Here is a 21612-nt window from a genome sequence, read left to right as displayed (position 1 = left end):
GATTTCTAACCTACAAAACCATAAAATTAAAAATTTGTTTTGAAAATCATTAAGTTTGTGGTAAGTTGTTATGGCACCAATAGAAAACTAATAAAACGAGATTTAAAAATCAAAACAAAAAATAAAAAATATTTTGAACTGATAATAACTGAGGTTTAACATAACCAAATCTATAGAAAATAGCTCAACAAACACTTAATGGAAAACTTAATAATCTTAAATATATATGGGGAAAAAAAGGCCGAAACTCAGATGTAATCTTCTAACTCAAAAATAAAAATAATAATCAGACTTCAAGTAAGTAGAAGGAGAGAAAGGAATACAAATCTATAAACCAGAAAACATAGAACAGCAAAATAAAAGTTAAAAGTTGATTCTTTTGAACATTAAAAAAAAAACTGATAAAATGCTAACCTGAGTAATTAAGAAAAAATATATGTAACAAATAACCAAAATCTAGAAAAAACCAAAAGACATCCAAGAGATTAGGAGATATTGTAATCAATTCTACAATTAAATTTCACCTTTTATGTGAAATAGACAAATTTCTTAAAAACTGAGACTTGCTGAGGTTCACGAAAAAAAGAAATACATACAACTTTAATAGTTGGATAACTACTAAAGAAATTGAACCTACTATTTTAAAACTCTTCCCATAGAATATGTTAAGTATGATAAATATATTGTGGATACAAAGAAGAATGGCTCTATATTCTAGAGATATAAACTACACAGGGGTAGTAAAGGCCATGATGGCTTTAATTTACTTTTAAATTTGCCAAATACATATAATCTATGAAAATTAAAAATACATATACAGGCATATCTTTGGAGATATTGTGGGTTCTGATCCAGACCACTGCAAAAAAGTGAAAATGATAATAAAGCAAGTCACATATTGTTTCCCAGTGCATATAATTGTGTTTACACCATCCGTAGTGTACGTGTGCAATAGCATTACGTCTTTAAAAACAATATACATACACCTTAATTTAAAAATAATTCATTGCTAAAAAATGCTAATGATCATCTGAGCATTCATTAAGTGGCAATCTTTTTGCTGGTAGAGGAAGTACTGCCTTTATGTTGATGGCTGCTAATTGATCAGGGTAGTGGTTGCTTAAGCGCCATCTCCTGGATGGCAACGCAAACTTCAATATGAAAAATACTTTGCAACCCTGTGAAACCAATGCCGAGAATTCAGCCACAAGCAAAGACCCTGTACAAAGTTTCATCCCTCCAAACACATCCAGATATAAAGCCAACTGACTATACTCAAATTACACCACAGTTAAAGGAAGATCAGCCCACACAGATGAGAAAGAACCAGTGCAAGAACTCTGGCAACTCTAGAAGCCAGAGTGCCTCCTTACATCCAAAGGACTGCACTAGCTCCCCAGCAGTGGTTCATAACCAGAAAAACATACACAGATTAAATGCCCCAATTAAAGGCACAGAGTGGCAAGTTGGATAAAGAGCAAGATCCAACTATATGCTATCTTCAAGACCCTTGTCACATGCAGTAACACCCACAGGCTCAAAGTAAAGGGATGAAGAAAGATCTATCAAGCAAATGGAAAACAAAAAAGAGCAGGGTTGCCATTCTCATTCCAGACAAAACTGACTTTAAATCAACAATGATCAAGAAGGACAAGGAAAGGCATTACATAATGACAAAGGGTTCGAGTCAACAAGAAAACTTAACTCTCCTAAATATATATGCACCCAACACTGGAGCACCCAGATTCACAAAACAAGTTCTTAGAGACCAAAGAGATCTAGATAATCACACTGTAATACTAGGACACTTTAACATCCCACTGACAGAACTAGACAGATAATTGAGGCAGAATACCAGCAAAGATAATCAGAACCAAAACTCGACATTTGACCAAACAGACCTAACAGATTATACAAAACTAATGAAAAAAAAAAAGATACAACATACCAGAAATTCTGGGACACAGATAAAGCAGTATTAAAAGTGTCAAAGTTAATAGTGCTAAACATCCACATTAACAGATATCAAATTAGCAACCACATGTCATACCTAGAGGAACCTGAAAAACAAGAGCTAACCAATCCCAAAGGTAGCAAAAGAAAAGAAATAACCAAAATCAGAGGAGTATTGAATGAAATGAAAATGAGAAAAACCATACAGAAGATTTTTTTAAGTTGATTCTTTGAAAAAAATAAATAAAATTCATAGCCTTCTAGCTAGACTAATAAAGCAAAAAAAAGGAAAAGATTCAAATAAACACAATCAGAAATGACCAAAAGGACATTACCACTGATCCCACAAAAATTCAAAAAAATAAAAAAAACCTTCAGAGACTATTACTAACACCTCTATGCACACAAACTTAGAAAACCTAGAAGAGGGCCGGGCGTGGTGGTTCACGCCTGTAATCCCAGCACTTTGGGAGGCCGAGGCGGGTGGATCACAAGGTCAAGAGATCGAGACCATCCTGGTCAACATGGTGAAACCCCTTCTCTACTAAAAATACAAAAAATTAGCTGGGCATGGTGGCGCGTGCCTGTAGTCCCAGCTACTCAGGAGGCTGAGGCAGGAGAATTGCCTGAACCTAGGAGGTGGAGGTTGCGGTGAGCCGAGATCGCGCCATTGCACTCCAGCCTGGGTAACAGGAGCGAAACTCCGTCTCAAAAAAAAAAAGAAAACCTAGAAGAAATGGATAAGCTCCTGGAAACATACCACCTCCCAAGACTGAACCAGGAAGAAATTGATTATCTGAACAGATCAATAAGAAGTTCCAAAATTGAATCAGTAATTAAAAACCTACCAATCAGAAAAGGCCCTGGACCAAATGAATTCATAACCAAATTCTAACACGTGTATGAAAAAAGGAAGGTACCTATCCTACTGAAACTATTCCAAATAAAGAAGAAAAAAAAAATCAAGGAAGAGGGGAGGCCTGCATCATTCTGATACCAAAACTTGGCAAAGACAGAATGAAAAAAATTTCAGACTACTATCCTTGATAAATATAAGTTGCAGAAATCCTCAATAAAATACTAGCAAACCAAATCCAGCAGCATATCAAAAAGCTAGTCTACCATGATCAAGTAGGATTTATTTCTGGGATGTAAGGTTGGTTCAACATATGCAAATCAATAAATGTGATCATCACATAAACAGAACTAAAAACGAAAACCACATGATCATCTCAATAGGCAAAGAAAAGGCTGTCGATAAAATTCAATATGCCTTTGTGTTAAAAATCTTCCATGAACTACTCATTGAAGGTACATACCTCAAAATAACGAGAGTCATCCATGACAAACCCACAGCCAACAATATACTGAATGGACAAATGCAGGAAGCATTCCCCTTTAGAACCAGAACAAGACAAGGATGCCATCTCTCACCCCTCCTATTCAACATAGTACTGGAAGTCCCAGCTAGAGCAATCAGCTAAAAGAAAGAAATAAAAAGCATCCAAATAGGAAGAGAAGAAGTCAAATTAGCTTTCTTCACAAGATATTATACCTAGAAAACCCCATAGTCTCTGCTCAATGGCTCCTAGATCTTATGAACAGCTTCAGCAAAGTTTCAGAATACAAAAACCAGTAGCATTTCTATACACCAATCGTGTCTAAGCTGAGAGCCAAATCAAAAAGGTAGTCCCATTCACAACAGCCACAAAAATAATAAAATGCCTAGGAATACAGCTAACCAGGGAGGTAAATTATCTCTACAATGAGAACTATAAAACACTTCTGAAAGAAATCAGATATGACACAAACAAATAGAAAAGCATTCCATGCTCATGGATAGAAGAGTCAATATTATTAAAATTACCATACTGCCCAAAGCTATTTACAGATTCAATGCTATCCTTATCAAACTATTAATGACATTTTTCACACAATTAGAAAAAAAAATTCTAAAATTCATTTGGAATAATAAAAGAGCCAGAATAGCCAAAGCAATCCTAAGCAAAAAGAACAAACCTGGAGGCATCACACTACCCAACTTCATATAATACAAGGCTACAGTAACGAAAACACCATGGTACTGGTACAAAGACAGATACACAGACCAGTGAAACTATCTGATTCACATACCTACAACTATCTGATGTTCACACACCTATAACTCTCTGATCCTGGACAAAGCCAACAATAGCAAGCAATGGGGAAAGGACTGCCTCTTCAGAAAATGGTGCTGGGGAAATCTAGCCTTGTTCCTACTTTTCACCATATATAAAAATCAACTAAAGATAAATTAAAGACTTAAATGTAATATCTAAAACACTAAAGACCCTAGAAGAAAACCTAGGAAATACCATTACGCACATCAGCCCAGGCAAATACTTTATAACAAAGTCTCCAAAACAATTTGCAACAAAAACATTGACAAGTGGGCCTAATTAAACTAAAGAGGTTCTGCAAAGCAAAACAAACTATCAACAGAATAAACAGACAACCCATAGAATAGGATAAAATATTTGCACACTATGTATCTGACAAAGGTCTAAGGTACAGAATCTATAAGGAACTCAAATAAGTCAACAAATAAAAAACAAACAACCCCATTTAAAAATGGGCAAGGATGAGGCCAGGTGCGGTGGCTTACCCCTGTAATCCCAGCACGTTGGGAGGCTGAGGTGGGTGGACCACAAGGTCAGGAGGTCGAGACCAGTCTGGCCAAGATGGTGAAATCCCATCTCTACTAAAAATACAAAAATTAGCCAGGAGTGGTGGTAAGAACCTGTAATCCTACTCGGGAGACTGAGGGAAAAGAATCGCTTGAACATGGGAGGCAGAGATTGCAGTGAGCCAAGATCAGGTCACTGACCTCTAGCCTGGGCAACAGAGCAAGACTCCATCTCAAATTTTTTAAAAAAATGGGCAAGGACATGAACAGACACTTCTCAAAAGCAGCCAACAAATATACAAAAACAGCTTCAATACAACTAATCATTAGGGAAATGCAAATCAAAACCACAATGAGACAGCATCTCATACCAGTCAGAATGGTTATTACAAAATCAAAAAATAACAGATGCAGGTGACATTACAGAAAAAAGGGAATGCTTATACACTGCTGGTAGGAATGTAATTTAGTTCAGCCACTGTGGAAAGCAGTCTGGACATTTCTCTAAGAATGTAAAATAGAACTACCATTCAATCCAGCAATTCCATTACTGGTTATATACCCAAAGAAATATAAATTATTCTACCATAAAGACACATACACACATGTTTATCACAACACTATTTACAACAACAAAGACAAAATCAAGCTAAATGCCCATCAACAGTGAACTAGATAAAGAAAATATGGTACAGATATGCTATAGAATACTATGCAGCTATTTTTAAAAAAATGAGATCGTGGCCTTTGCAGCAATAAAGATGGAACTGACAGCCACCATCTAAGCAAATTAACACAGGAACAGAAAACCAACCACCACATGTTCTCACTTATAAGTGTAAGTTAAACATTCAGTACACATGGACACAGAAGGGAACAATAGACACTGAGGCCTATTTGAAGGTGGAGGGTGAGAGGAAGGTGAGGACTGGAAATCTACCTACCAAATATTATACCAATTACCTGGGTGACAAAATTATCTGTACACCAACCTCTGCAACACACAATTTACCCATGTAACGAACCTATACATGTACCCCTTGAACCTAAAATGAAAGTTGTAAAGAAGAAAACGAAAAATGAAAATGGCCCCAAAAGACTTGTTCAGAGACCTGCACGCCTCGCACCCAGAGCTCTCAGAGCCGCTCCCAGCCACAGCCTCCCGCGTGCCTCACTCAGCTCCAACATGGCAAAAATCACCAGCCCTACAGAGACTGAGCGGTGCATCGAGTCCCTGATTGCTGTTTTCCAGAAGTATGCTGGAAAAGATGGTTATAACTACTCTCTCTCCAAGATGGAGTTCCTGAGCTTCATGAATACAGAACTGGCTGCCTTCACAAAGAACCAGAAGGACCCCGGTGTCCTTGACCGCATGATGAAGAAACTGGACACCAACAGTGATGGGCAGCTAGATTTCTCAGAATTTCTTAACCTGATTGGTGGCCTAGCTATGGCCTGCCATGACTCCTTCCTCAAGGCTGTCCCTTCCCAGAAGCGGACCTGAGGTCCTCTTAGGCCTGGCCTTCAAATCCACCCCATTTCCTTCCAGCCTTTCTGTCATCATCTCCACAGCCCACACATTACCCCTTGAGCCCAGCACACCAGCCACCTCATGCAGGCCCCACCTGCGGATAGTAATAAAACAATGTCAGTTTTCTAAAACATGAAAAAAAAAATTGTTCAATACAGTGTTGCCACAAAACTTCTATTTGGTTAAAAAAAACACACACACAATTATCTGCAAAGCACCATAAAGTAAAGCACAACAAAACAAGGTAAGCCTGAACATAAATGAATATTGGTAATTAAATCCAATGATATATAAAAAGGATAACGCATATCACAACCATGTAAGGTTTATTTTAGGCATACAAAAGTTGTTGAACATTCTGAAATCAATCTGTGTGAACTCTTGGGCCTAGAGGACAATGGTGGCCACCAAATTTCCAATCTCTCCACATAACCTCTCAAGAAACAAACAAAAAACCAAGAGAGCAAATAAATCCATTTATGACTCACATTTTCAGCACCACTAGGAAACAAAGATATCATGACCTTTGGATTATCTGTAAATAGAAAAACAAATCAAATTACAACAGCACTCCCAGGGACCCCCCATTACAGACTAATGAATGTGGTGACCAGAGGAAGAAAAGCTTGAGATTCCTGGCTGGGTGTGCTGGCTCACGCCTGTAATCCCAGCACTTTGGGAGGCTGAGGCTGGTGGAACATGCCTGTAGTCCCAGATACTCGGGAGGCTGAGGCAGGAGAATCACTTGAACCCAGGAGGCTGAGGTTGCAGTGAGCCAAGATCGTGCCATTGCACTTCAGCCTGGGCAAGAAGAGCAAAACTCTGTCTCAAAAAAAAAAAAAAAAAAAAGAGATTCCTTGGGAAGAAAAAAAATACATATATTGGGGTGGGAGCAAATTGGACTTAAACCAAAGCACAGGAAAAAACAAACAGAAAATGGAAGCCCAACTAAATGCCAAACACAGGTTGGCATTTGATAGTTAAAAAACAGGCTTTCTAGGGTTGAAAGTAAGGACGATCAAAAGTGAGAGCCTTGGTGAAGCCTTCCTACTGGAGAAGAATCAGATATATAGAAAATGAGTGATACCTCTTCAAGATGTGGCAGTGAAAGTCCAAAGAGAAAGAAGAAAAATGAGAGAAAGGTCAGGATCCTACAGAAATAAGAGAAACAAGACCCCAACCCATTCCCCATCATCATCCATAACGGAATTTGCAGAGAAGAGGGTGGAAACAACAGAAAGCAGGCTCTCAAAACTGGAACCCTGCCCTTGTAAGGAATGGGAATAGGAAAAAGCAGACCTGAACCAGGTGCCATGGCTCACACCAAAGTCCTGGCTATTTAGGAAGCTGAGGCGGAAGGATTGCTTGAGGCCAGGAGTTCAAAACGGGCTGGGGAACACAGCGAGACCCCTTCTCCAAAATACTTTTTAAAAGAAAAAAGCAGACCTCCTCCACTTAACACTATAAATGACCCTTGAAGAGGGGAGATGTAGAAGCTTCTAGAGTGCTGGCCAAATTCTGCTCCTTGATCTGGATGCCAGTCACATAGAAGTGTTCCATGTGTGAAAATACATTCACAGCTATATGGTTATGATATTTTCTTTTCTGTGTATATGATATACTTCCATTAAAAGTTTAAAAAACAGATACCATGCTGGTTCTCTAAAGAATTATCTAAGAAACATATAAGAGAACACACAGGAACAACCAAAACAATCATTTTTGTTTTTTAAGGCCAGGGGAGAAAGGATAATAAACGGCCCTGTTGGGCCATGACAGATAAGCAGAAATAACATTTCAATGTGTTTTGTTTGTTTGTTTCTGCCTAACATCCCTCCCTCATTTGGATCCACTCCTTCCACATTCCATGGTTATGCTGTTCAGTTCGTGTGGTTCATCAGGGATAGCTCTGTCCGCCTTCCCAGGGATGACCAGATAACCTATGCCTAATCAGGTTACAAAGACAGAAGTGAAAGCTATGAGACTCATGCCAGGCCAATCCTCCCTGGGGTTTTTATTGGAGTTACGGGGGAAAATACCCTCTTCCTCTAGGATCCTGAGGACAAAGTCTTTATAAAGCTGGAGCTAGTGGGGGGGTTATCTTTCATGCCATGAAGATAAAATCAAATAAGAGAAAGGGGATAACAAGTACAGGGTGTGAACAGAGACAGGAAAATAAAAAGACAGAGACCTGTTGGCATTTCTTGAACACCTGAATTGAGCTATATGTAACCACTTATGTGGAATAAAACACTCTTTTTCAGATGGACTAAAACAATGTTTTCTATGTGAGCCTCTTTGAGTTGGTTAGGTTTTTGTTACCTAGAGCTGAAAATCTAGTCTTATTACAAAACTTGAAAGAGAATTACCTGAGTACAGGACAATTTAAAAAGCAACTCTCTTTTCATTTGTGAATATCAAGAACAGAGAATATAAAGTCTTCTCTCTAAACCTATGAAATAGTTCCTTCTGAGTTCAATGCATTAGTAACTGATTTCTCCTGTTGGTAGACACTTCCTGGATCAACTAAAGAAAGGAAAAAACAGAATGCTGATGAGGAGGGAAGACAGAAGGCTAGGTGGCATATTTAAATAATTTTAAATATTTTTTTAAAATCTGAGACTTTTAAAATGCTTCCTTCTAGCCAGTTTCAAAACAATTAAGATCTGAAAAATTCTCAACTAAGTCAATTTATTAAATCATAGTGAAAAGTACACATTTTATTTTAAAACAGAAAAGGCCGTGAAGATGTTCATGACATTCAGGTCACACCTGAAGGAAAAAATTTAAAAAAAATAAGAAATATTCTGTATTTGTTTAATTCTGCTCCTTCTTGAAAAGTAAGATGTCAACTTCCAGACTGAGATGGACAGAAGGCTCATACTTCAATAAGCAGCTCCTCTTTTCCAACTTTATTACAATGATAAACAAAATATACAAGTGATACCAAAAGGCACAACTGGGTTCAACCAAGATAAAAATCTCTATGGCAAGTGGTATTTATCCTAGGAACTCAAGAATGGTTCAATATAAGAAAATCAATGTAATATATCACATTAATAGAACAAAGAAGAAAAAAAAACACATGATTGATTCAAGTGATGTAGAAAAAGCATTTGTAAGAATCCAACACCCTTGCACGATAATAACATCCAGAAAACCAAAAACAGAATAGAACTTCCTCAACATGATAAAGGGCATCTATGAAAAACCAACAACTAACATCATATTCCACAGTAAGACTGAAATTTTTCCCCCTAAGACACAGGAACAAGACAAGAATGCCTGTTTTCCCAATATCATTGTACACTATACTGGAAGTTCTAGCCAGAGTATTAGGTTAGAAACAGAAATAAAAGCCATCCAAATTGAAAAGGAAGAAGTTCTCAGAATCTATAATCTTACGCAGCTGCACTTCAGTATCCACAGGGTATTGGTTCCAAGACCCCCTAAATGCCAAAATCACATGACTTGTTTCCCTTTATCAACCCTAAACTTACTACCTTTTTCATATATCCATCTATTTTCAAAGCCAAAAACTTTATCCTTGGAGTTTCCAAATAGTTGAGTAACTCTTATTCACGGAATAAATCAACGGTCCAAGCTGCACACAAGGTCATGGTGTCTGAAATATGTCTGGATATCCCTGAGAGTCTAGCACACATCTACCCAAGAAAAAACTATAAAAAATGGTTTGGTACTGCTTATTATACCATTTACCAGATTGCAAATGGCAGAATAAAAATGTTTGCCTCTCTTATCTGAGAATTAACATTAAAAATAATTTCTTTGGTCAAAAATTTCAATAAAATCTTCAAAGAAAAATTGGATATCAACAATATCCAGAAATACATTATGAAATTTCACTCATAATGTATGCAAGAGAAGAGAAGAGGAAAGAAGGTAAAAGGGAAGGAGAGAAGAAGGGAGAAAATGAGAGATGAAGGAAAGAAAAAAAATGAGAAGGGCAGGGGGAAAGAATGGAGTATTTTTTAAGTGTGGCATCAACATCAAGTGAAAAGCGACAGGTATGACTATAGTAGCAAACCTACCAGATATTTTCAACAAGATATACACTACAAAATCATAGGTCTTATTAGCATGCTATTAAGTTGACAGAAACATCTCATCTTGAAGGGCCATTGCTCAATTTTATTTTATATATTTAGAAAATAACCATATTATATTCCCTATTACAGGGCCTGGTACATACAAGTAACAAATGCTTGTTGAAGGATCAACTAGATGAATAGATGGCTGACCGAAAACAAACAAATGGGTAGAAGGAAAAATGATGAATACTCAAAATAAGAAAGTTTTCAAATATTCAATAATGGAGAAGATTTCCTGCTTCTCCTTTTTAAAATGCTAATCTAATTACGGGGAACACGTGAGAGGTAGCATAGCACAATATGAAGGAGACACCATTTAGGCTCAGAAAGACCTAGGTTAAAATCCTAGCTCAACTCTTACTGGCTTGTGTCCTTGAGCAAATTGCTTAATTTATGTAAGGCTTAGTTTCCTCCACCTATAAAACAGGGATCACAATATCTACCTTACAAAGACATCAAACCAGCACTTTTGGCACCTGGAACAAACTACACAAAACCAGCTCTCAAATCAACTCTGTAATTCATAATGTAGCCCACAGATGGGTGTTACTAACAATGCTCGCCATCTGGTAGCTTCCTGTTTTAAATAATTATTCTTGCTAACTAGGTGCCAAGCTTTTAGAATCATTATATTAAATGTTTGCACCCTCTAAATTGTGGTGTCCTTAGACAAAGTCCAGTATGGCCAGTCATAGTTCAACTTATGGGGTTGTTTTGAAGATTAAAAATAATGTAAGAAAAATACCTTGTACAGTGACAGGCATGTAATAAATTGTTATTAGTTGAACACTTTACTAATACCTTTATGTAATCCACATACCACTCTATATTATCACAACTACTTCAATAAGCCCACACATAGATTAATCGTATCAGCCACTTTCAGTAATATATAAACAAGATGGACAGGAAAGGGTGATATATATTGCAACATCCTTTTCAAAAATTCAAGTTGATTCCTTCCACTCTGACTTTTGGATTTTCTCTCTTAAATCCATAAAGACCTGAGAATTTAGAAGAGAGACAGTACTTTCATTCCAAGAGCTATTTCTGAAAGGGAGTAAGTAAAGTGTCAGGTTCAAAGAGAATTCAAAGTTACCACTACCAGGTATACTTATTCTCTGCTGGATGGGCAAACAGAGCTGTTGCTATTGTGTTTTGCATGTGGTCTCAGCTGTGCAAATACCAGTTAAATAAGAAAAACATCAAGCCATCTTTATCAGATCTACTAACAACCCAAACAAACTCCTTTAGGATGAATAGTAACAAAATAACAAAATTTGCCAACCCTAAGAATCTTTGTATAAAGCACTACTTAGCTCTGAAAGATTATTTTCTCTGAATTATCAGATATCCAGAAATACTTATTTTATTATAAGACATGCCAATCCATGCCAATAAAAGTCACAAGAACAAACATTACGAAGAGTTCCATTTAAATGATTTATAGGTTTTACTGGTTATAGAGATCTTTCACTAATAGTTTTGTCAACCTGGAACAAACCTTGTCCAAGGAAACATCTCTTCTAAGCAAAAAAGTCAAATCAAGCTCACAACTAGAGCCCCCAGTTTCCCCACACATTGAAGGATAATATCCCTATGTCTGTTAGGTGGTGACTAGTATGCTAGTACAGAATCCATGGACTGGAAGTACTGTCCCGACCTTACATTTGACACAGGTCAACAGGGTCAAATGTGTAACCAGGAGGGCTGAAACAAAGGTTCTTTTACATATTGGTTAAAAATTAGAGTTCTATGATTGTGGTTCCCATAGTTAGTATGAATAAAAATGGATCACATTACAAATAAACAATAAAAGACTAAAATCAGTTTAATCAGTTACTAACTTTCTGGAATTGATGTCACATTAACAACAGAAACTAATCCAGAGCAGGAATGGATATTGTGGTTTTAAAAGGACAAACATGCATTAAATACAGGATACATGTTTAAATGGTAACATTCCTTAAGATAGTAGTCTAGTAGGTTTGGTATCAAGTTCTAGTGGAGAAATAATTCACCACCATAATCAGCAAAGTAACTAACCAAATGACATATTCTTTGTTATTTTCTGATGTGTATCTATAATTCTCATTCTGAAGCACAGATTTTTATTTTTCTGGTGCCATCAAGTGGTAACATTATGAAATGTTCTAAGATTAAATGCAAACAACTTAGAACAATGTCACACTGACCACCCTGATGTGTTTCATCTATGTCAATTAAACTCAAGTGATGTTTTAGCACCTAATTCTCTGAAAAGAAATGGAAAAATATCAGAGAAGATTTTTTAAATAATTCATACCCATTTTAAACTCTCAACTCCAAGTGAGAGTTAAGGCAAAGAATAAACATGAATAGATCTTTAAGACCATAATGCTCCACCAGCAAACAAAAAACCCAACAGATGGCTGGGCACAGTGGCTCATGCCTGTAATCCCAGCACTTTGGGAGGCCGAAGCAAGTGGATTACCTGAGGTCAAGAGTTTGAGACCAGCCTGGCAAACATGGTGAAACCCCATCTCTACTTAAACTACAAAAATTAGCCAGGTGTGGTGGCACACACCTGTAGTTTCAGCAACTAAGGAGGGTGAGGCAGGAGAATTGCTCGAACTCCCGGAGGCAGAGGTTGCAGTGAGCTGACATTGCACCACTGCACTCCAGCCTGGGTAACAGAGTGAGATTGGGTCTCAAAAAAAAAAAAACCCTAACATTATAAAACCATTTGAAAAATAAAATTAGGATGAAAATGATCTTTCCATCAAAGCATGAAAACAAGTAACTTCGAAATTAGACTACCAATTAGAAGCCTTAAATGTGATAACCTATATTATATAATGATATCAAGATGACAAAATTAATGAGAAATGAATTTAGAATCAATTATTTGAAACTGTGTTAACAGATTCCAAATGGCTATATCAGCACTTCAGTAAGACAAAAACTAGTGAAAAAGGAAACAAGACTCCAGCTCCTCTTGTTGCTATACACACAAAACATTAATAGCTGCTTGATCCTCAGGCCCACCAAAATAAGTAGCAATTGTGAAATCTGAATTCCCAGTTGAAGATGGCAAATTGAACACATTTTTTTAGCTAGTTTCCCTACTGAAACTCTATTAACATGGCAGTCAAAAAATTTCTTTAAGACAAAAATCCCACAAGGACAAAGAAACTGAGAAGGTAACAGCAACACAATTTTAGAGGATAAAAACATATAAAAAAGTAAACATTAATACACTGCCATGGGAATATAATTTTAAAAAAAAAAGAAAGGTAGATGGATGAGAGGTTACTAAAAGGAAACTCAGGAAAGTTGCCAAATTTACATGGCACGGTAAAACTCTCCAAAAATTCAAGAATTGGTGGCATTAGGAAGTAGGAGTGAAAGCTAAAAACAAGAGAAATGGTCAAAATCCTGGTTAAGAAGCAGTTAGGATCCTCCATATACAGGCAGGTACACCATATTATAAAACTGAAAGTTTATACTCCAGAAATAACAAAAGGCTTCTGGACTGCAGGATTCTTGGCACAGTGAGAAGTACTGTAGTAAAAAGTGTTAGTAATACAGGAGACCGGTAATCTGAATGGTACTGACAAACCCAAGACCACAGAACAATGAAAATGATAATCTTTTGTAAATAAAACCACTGGAAGAACGCCAATATCAATCTTTGATTACTGTATCCAAAAAGTCATGTAACTAAATGCAGAATGCTTCATTCTACTTCTATATAGAAAAATTAAAGGGCTAAAATGAGAGCTAATACTTCAGAAGAGTAAGCTCTACATATAGACATTCAGTTACATTCAGCTCTACACGTCTCACATCACCTCCATTAATTAAATGAGAATTTACAACAGCTACAAAGAACAAAATAGTAGGCAAACACAAGAACCTTTTATGCTCTTAGTTTAAAATCCATTTTATTCTGTCTCTTCAGGTCATCAAGAATCTCTGTGAATTACTCCTGAGAGAGATGAAGGCGAGTAAAACACTGCCTTTTCAAGTCAGAAATGAAAGATTATTATTCATACAAGAGACTTGGAGACTTGCTGACTTTTTTTTTAATCCTGTTTTTGTGGATTAATTGATTAAAAATAGAGGGTTAAGTACCTCCAATAATGTCTAATATCAAGTATATATCCATATATAGGTCATTTAAGCTTCAGTAATTTATCATTTTCAGTATTATTTCCATAAGACTGTACAGAAGATATATGTATGTACTTTTCCCATATACCAACAAAAGACCATGCCAAAACATATTAATATACATAAAACCATACCTTGAACACCTTCTAGGAGTAAATCAACTCCCTTCCTATAAAAATCAGAAGCAGCTTCATAGTCGTCTTCTTCTTCCTTTTTTAAAGCCAGCTTTATTAATTCTCCTGCTTTCTCCAAATAATCTCTCTTGCCAAGCTTGGGTTTTAAACTGCCAGGAAAGAGGCTACGACTTTCCCGTTCTTCTGTTTTGTTCTGTTCACTCTCAGAAGCAACAGCTCCTAGTGCTGAAGAATCCAAAGGAAGATTGAGACCAAAAGTTCTAATGGGAGAATCTTGATTGGAAGCCATTCCATCATCTAACTCAGCAAGAGAATCCACATCAACAGTAAGAGATATCAGATCACTGTCACTGGAGAAGCCTAGAAATATGATCACAATAGTAAGCAGATATTAAATTGAGAATCAGCCAAATGAATACAAATCATGCTAATTATTCATTTTTCATATTATCCAAGTCAATTTGGAAGGCTGTAATTTACTGATGGAAGTCAGTGTCTAGCAATTTGTTTCGGCTTAGTCCATTCATTTTATTCTCTCTATAGAACTCTGGAAGACAACTTCCTTGCCTTAAGCATCAAACTAAAATTGAAAACAAATCTTCATCTAGTTTGAATGCCAAAAGAGCCTTTACCACAAGATCCTGTAAGCTATTTACAGAAAACTGTTGCCTGTACACAGAGTTGCTACAGATAACAGCATTTTGATAAAGGAAAAAGTACTTGACTCTTAGCTCTTTTTTTTTTTTTAAGACATCATCTTGCTATGTTGCCCAGTTGCACTCCAACTCCTGGGCTCAAGCAATCCTCTCACTTCAGCCTCCTGAGTAGCTTAGATTTCAAGCATGGGCCACCATACCCAGTTCCAGCTCTTAAAACTTACTGTGTGACCAACAGCAGGTTATTTCATCGTTATTACTTACTATGTAAGACTTTAAATGAGGAATAGAGTTAATGCATATAAAGCATAAGAGACTATCATTATTTTATAACTTTTATAACAATTATATAATACAGGTTGAATATCCCTCATCCGAAATGAGGGACCAGAAGTGTTTCAGATTTCAGATTTTAGGTTAGGGATACTCAACCTGTAACTATATAACAATTATCCAATGTGTCCTCAGAAGTGTGCTTTTTGGTAACTATCCATATCTGGAAAATGCATGCTATTTAGCATTTGTTAAAGTCAGAATTTTTAGACATTTTTGTCTCAGCCTCTTCCACAAGCTTTTGGAAAGGTATATTTGCACCTATTTTTGTTTTCAGACAAAAAACAAAGTAATAGGTGCTACTGAATTATTTAGCAGTGAAAATTTCTTCTCATAGTTCATATAACTGACATCTGGTAAATGAGCATAATCCACAATACATATCAAACTTTCTGCTCTCAGGACTGCCTTTCAAAATGATTGTGGATTCTAAAAAGCTTTTGTTCATGTGAATTGTATCTGTGAATATGTATTAAATACCAATACTGACATTTAGAAAATACATCTAGAAATGCATAAAATAAAGCATTAAAGCCCCATTATATAGTAACATAATTTTTATGAAAACTAACTGTATTTTTCAAAACAAAAAAGTGGCATTGTTTTACATTTTTGCAAATCTTGTTTGTCTAGCTTAGCAGGAGATAGCTAGACAATCATATCTGATTCTGCTCACAATCTGTTGTCATATGTTGTTTTGGATGAAAGATATGAAGGAAATATCACACAGATAATGTAATTGAAAAAGAAACACGTATTAGCCTTTTCAGATAATTATGAATATGGTTCTTTGATACTACACCAAAACTCTACAATTGATAGTTTTTTAAAGGTCAGTTGTATTGTGGAATATAAAATCCTATGAATGAAATTTCTGTTTCTGTTACATTTAAATCCATTGGTCTCTCTTGCACACTGAATAAATCTTTTACCTGTGCATGAATTTATAACATCATACATTGGTCGTACTGAAAGTAGTGGTTCCCTTAGTTACAAAGATCTTTCAAATGTTGACAGTACATTTCATTATCCCAAAAATATCATATGTCAACATTTCATTATCCACCAATCTCATCAGAAAATTTTTAAGTATTAGGAAACTGCCAAACCCAAAGTGGCAGAAAGAGGTTATCTAAAAACCCCAATTTTGAATTGAAAACTTCAATTTTGTTATTGGCAACAAATAATATCAGTTGTTTTCCTTGAAATGTCAGCTTACTTCACTCCATTTCAAGAAAAAATGTGTCAAACACACAAGTGTGAATAATGACAGTTTGGCAATTCTTCTTTCAAGCAAAACGGTGTCCCATGAAAAAAGCAGCTAGTTCAACTAATGGCTCAAACAACTGAACAAGTGCTTTTCCTCAAGACAGCTATGGTAGTTCAGTATGCAGAGTGCTTTATGAGTAATTCTCATCTTTTCACGCAGCATATTAAAAAGACAGGTAACAAGGGTTAAGATTTAACAAAATTAACAGTTTCTACTACTTAGGAAAAATTAGCATTGGTTTTATAAGTATATGCAATGAGTTCTGTTGCAGTTTGGTGTCACTGTCTTGATTCATGCCCAAGCACAGCAGTTTCACCTACCACGGCTTTTGTATCATCAGGGCAAATGTCAACATGGTGAAAAGGCAAAGAATGTCCTGGTATTATTATCAAAATAGTCTTGTTTTATGAACCCCCTGAAAATATCTCAGCAACACCCAGAGATCTGAAGGTCACAGTCTGAAAGCCACTGATCTAGATCATTAAATAAGACTGACAACAGTGTTATCTAAAAACTGGTTTGGAAATAACTATGAGATCTGCATCACCACTGAACATTAACTACCAAGTTTCTCAGAAAAAAATTAGAAAGAAAATTATTTCTTCTATATTATATACTAAATCAAAATGAAAAGTGGATTAGACTATACAATTCTAGATCAGTGATCAGCAAGATTTTTCTATAAAGGGCCAAAAAGTAAATATTTTAGGCTTTGCAGGCCACATGTGATCTCTGTCACAACTACTCAACACTGCTGTTGTAGCGCAAAAGCAGCCATAGACAATATATAAATGAATAAGCATGGCTGTGCTCCAGTAAAACTTTACAAACATTGAAGTGAGAATTCCTTATAATTTTCCCATCACAGAAATCACAAAATCATATTCTTTTAATTTTTTTAACCATTTAGAAATGTAAAAACCATTCTTCGTTTGCAGGCCACACAAGAGCAGGTGGCAGGCCAGACTCAGCCCATGGACCATAGTTTTGCCAACGCTTATTTTAAATTCAAATTGCTTACTTCATATCAAATAAAGTAAGTTAGGGTAAAAACATGTTACTGGCCGCTAAGCTCAAATTTCTAATCAGCTTTAGATGCTGCCTTGGCACCCTGTCAATACATATCCTCATTTTCAACCTTTTTTCAAGCCCTTAGAACATCCAAAAAGAACAAATTCTATTCCCAAAAAGTAAAAGATTTCATTAAACTGACAATCTCAAATGAGATTCACAGAACCTAGGAAAAATCTTTTCAGTTCTCTGACATATCAGTCATACAGACATACAGACAGTACTTCATAATAAGAATCTTTTATAGCAATCTACAAAGGTGTTTATCTACTATCCTATGAAATATATATAAATTTTATGAGATTTTTCTTAATTTTAGTATATGTGCTGCCGAAGCGAGCACGATTTTTCTTAATTTTAAAACATTTTATGTATTTCAATGCAAACTTATTTCCTTAAATGGTGCCAATATATAACTTAGCCCACTGAAACTGATAAACAAATAGATAAGGTTGAAAAAAGTTCTAGATTGTACAGCTAATCACAAAAGAAAGGAAATGCTGCATTAGAGATCTCTTTTGTCTGTTCTCTGGTGTCTTGTCACTATAACCTTCGCATCATCTATCACATTGTTCTGTTTCATCTTTTGCCCCATTTTCCTTTTTAACAATAACAATAACACTGAAGGGCAAGAGGGCAACGTTACATAGACTCTGTTTCTTGGCTTTTGACTACAACAAACTAGTACCACAGTCATATTTCCTCTTACCTTTCAAATCATATTTTATTAGCAATGAGAATCATAATTAAATGAGATTAGATCAAAAAAGTAAGACCATTTAAAATACCTAGAGACAAAGATAGTAAAATTAAGTATATAAACATTCTGTAGAAAATGTTTCCTTTTCAAATTCTAATTTCTTAATTAGGCATCTTTAAAAGCAAGCAAACACACACACACACCCCAGCAGGTAAAAAAGAGAAATTTATTTAGCCAAACCAGAAGAAGAAAAGAGAAATAAAAAGACTTCTAGTTTAACCTTTTTAGAAGACAATTTGGCAATGCATATCAAAAGCACAAAACTGCTTCTTTCTCCCAGAAATTCAGCAATTTATACCAAAACCAATCAGAGGTGTACAAAAAAGATCTATATACAAGAATGTCCATCACAAAAAAACAGTAAAAATGTGTCAATAAATTCCTAATAGATTATAATACCTCCTTATGATAAAATATTATACAGCTATTAAAATCATTCTATGGAAGAATTGTTAATGCTAAAGTCTTATGATACATTATGTAAAAACAACCAACTACAAATGAGTATGTATATTATAATTCTACTTTAAAAACAAACACAGAAAAAAGACTAGAAAGATACACTAACTATTAACAGTGATTTTCTGTGTATGGTAGGATTATAGGTAATTCTATAATACAAAACTTAATATTCTTTGTGTATGGTAAACCCTTAAGCTTGGTATCTGAAAGATATCAAAGGAGATGCATCAAGGGCCAATACTGGGAATGTATTTGAGTAAAAGGAAGTTATACAGGCATCATTTGTGAAATATAAACCTACATGGATCAACCAGCAGCTAGTGCCAAGAATTCCAAACTCAGAAAAGGAGTTAGATATGAGTATAGAGACAGATCTGTTTAAAGCAGGCAAACCCCGACACCTCTTCCTTGCCTACCTTATTTCTTTAATTCTCCTCTGGAAGTTGCACCTGGCCATGCCTGAAAAGCCTAACCCTACCATATCTCCTCGACCATATAAGGCAACTAATCATCTTTTAGTACTCACTGATATCTTTCTCTTCCATATTTAAGCAGTTTCTAAATTCCCTTCTTCTCAACGAAGTATTCTCCAGCCAGCTCGAGGAAGATAACATTTAGAAACTCCCTTCACCACCACAGCAATGACTCTTATTTATAAATATATTACATGTAAATACTCAATGCCTAGTTTATTTATATTATATACTTAACATATCTGCTTAATACAGTGCTTGTTCAACTCCCAGAAATCACACAATTTAACTTATTTTATACAAAACTACATATAAATGTCACACAAAGCAGAAACTAGCTCCCTAAAGCCCAGAAAGGAAGTTACCAAGTAAGATACAGAGTGCAACAAGCAAATGACAGGTTCTCAGTTTAGGTAGGAAGGACGTTGTGGATAAGGCAGGGCAACCACTGACTTTTGATATAATATAGAGACTATTTGTCAAAAGTTAAACCAACCTGAAGTCAACCCATACTTAAAGAGGCCCTCTGGGCCATCGCAAGAGTAAAAGGTGCATCCTTCACCAACACCATCAAGGCAAAAACCTAAGCTTTTTTTGGAAGTGATACAAGGGGAAAAAGTCAAAGGTTCTATGAAAGCGTTCTGCCTCCAGGTTCATATCACAGAAATTCAAGTCTCAGGGCTATTAGAGGGCCCCAGGTGACTTGTTAAAAAGCAGCTACAGACATAAGGCGTTTATTTAGCATCCCAGTTCACCTACCTACCCTTACCTCTGTGCTTTGAACTGCTCAGAGTAGGGCAGTATAGTGAAATCTGTCTAGGACACCATCTCTGAAAGACAGGCCCCAGGGGAACAGGTTGAGTTGCCATAGAATAAATCTTTATACTATAAACTATCAGAAATCTGTATTTGAAGACCATCTGTAAAAAGAGATCGGTTTCCTTTAGAACAACAGGTGGTCTCTCATGGGTGACTATATATAAAATACATGGCCTCATTATTATTAGCTGATAGCTTTCACTGAGCCCTGAGGTTCAAATATTGCCATAGTCAACAAAAAGGAATTTCTATTTTTCCTAGTAGCAATGACTCATGCTCCATGCACAAAGCAAGTTATGTAGCCAGCAGAACAAAGGGTACCCTGAGGTAGAAGACATACATATCAGTTTCCATTAAGAAACAAGCACTTACAAATACGATTTTTAAGTGAATACCTAAATGTAAAGCTTAATGCTAGTTAAGGTTCCTGTATGTGATTCCCTATTCATCATTTAGTAATAGCTGTTGGGAAAAAAAAGAACCTTTCCTTTAATGTTCCACATTTTTATAACATTCTTGGGTCATGTCTATGCTTCATCCTTGAAAATGTATGAAAAGAACATCAGAATACCTCATACAGATTTGGTAAAACAACAGAATAAGCCCAGAAAACAACACAGCAATCTCAATTACAACCCTAATACTGCTATCTTATAATAATAAAGACCCATCATTCTTTTCATTTTTTACCAAATGAACTTACTCTGCTACTCTCCAGAACTTTCTCTAGGTTCCAGGATATCAAGCCCATTACCAGTATGCAAGTAGCTCATGCTGAGTTTTCTATACCAAATATGTCTTCTTCCTGCCTCTCCTCCATAAAATAAAATCTCCTCATTTCAAAATATAGTTCTGTGAGTGCTATGAAATACCTGGAGCACCTTAGGCACAGGGCTTAATTTCTCTGAAATTCCAACTGTGTAATTGTAAAATAAGAGATTTGAGTATATCATTTCTAATGAGTCCCACGGCATATCATGAATTTTCTGTTATTTGTCCCACCCAACCCCTAAACTCCTAATTTCCAATATCATCCTCAATAACCCTAGAACTTTTAAGAGTCACTATTTATCATCAGTGTCATATGTATCACATACACACACTGGTACATTCTCATTTGTAGTTATCTTGGGGGGAAAAAATGACCTGTTCTTTTTTGTCAAACTCCACTACCAAAGAAAAGTCAATTGGGGCAGAGAATAAAATTAAGTTGAGTAA

The 21612-nt window shown here is 35.9% G+C and overlaps 2 protein-coding genes across 8 annotated transcripts in view; one reads left to right on the top strand and one right to left on the bottom strand.

Annotated features, from left to right (window-relative positions):
• Positions 1-21612, bottom strand: part of RPS6KC1 (ribosomal protein S6 kinase C1) — a 199864-nt gene that overhangs the window by 119904 nt on the left and 58348 nt on the right. For 6 of the 7 annotated variants that reach the window (XM_012459629.2, XM_064383496.1, XM_021677181.2 and 3 more), the window contains one exon: positions 14551-14910. In XM_012459629.2, coding sequence (XP_012315052.2) covers positions 14551-14910 — 360 coding nt within the window. Of the gene's footprint in view, positions 1-6637; positions 6684-14550; positions 14911-21612 lie in introns of those variants that run through there. The other variant, XM_012459632.3, reaches the window with a different exon arrangement.
• Positions 5799-6122, top strand: LOC105722250 (protein S100-A11-like). The gene has a single exon (XM_064383500.1). It carries the CDS (start codon positions 5805-5807, stop codon positions 6120-6122), a length of 318 nt encoding a protein of 105 aa, XP_064239570.1. The 5' UTR covers positions 5799-5804.

This window comes from Aotus nancymaae, unplaced genomic scaffold (genome assembly GCF_030222135.1).
Source record: "Aotus nancymaae isolate 86718 unplaced genomic scaffold, 86718_ANA_hifiasm-v0.15.2.pri h1tg000032l_0, whole genome shotgun sequence".
Taxonomy (NCBI): Eukaryota; Metazoa; Chordata; class Mammalia; order Primates; family Aotidae; genus Aotus; species Aotus nancymaae.
This window is presented reverse-complemented; position numbering and strand designations above follow the sequence as displayed.

Excerpts from the sequence above, each read along its gene's own strand:
- LOC105722250 (XM_064383500.1), top strand. The coding sequence starts at position 5,805 with ATGGCAAAAATCACCAGCCCTACAGAGACTGAGCGGTGCATCGAGTCC.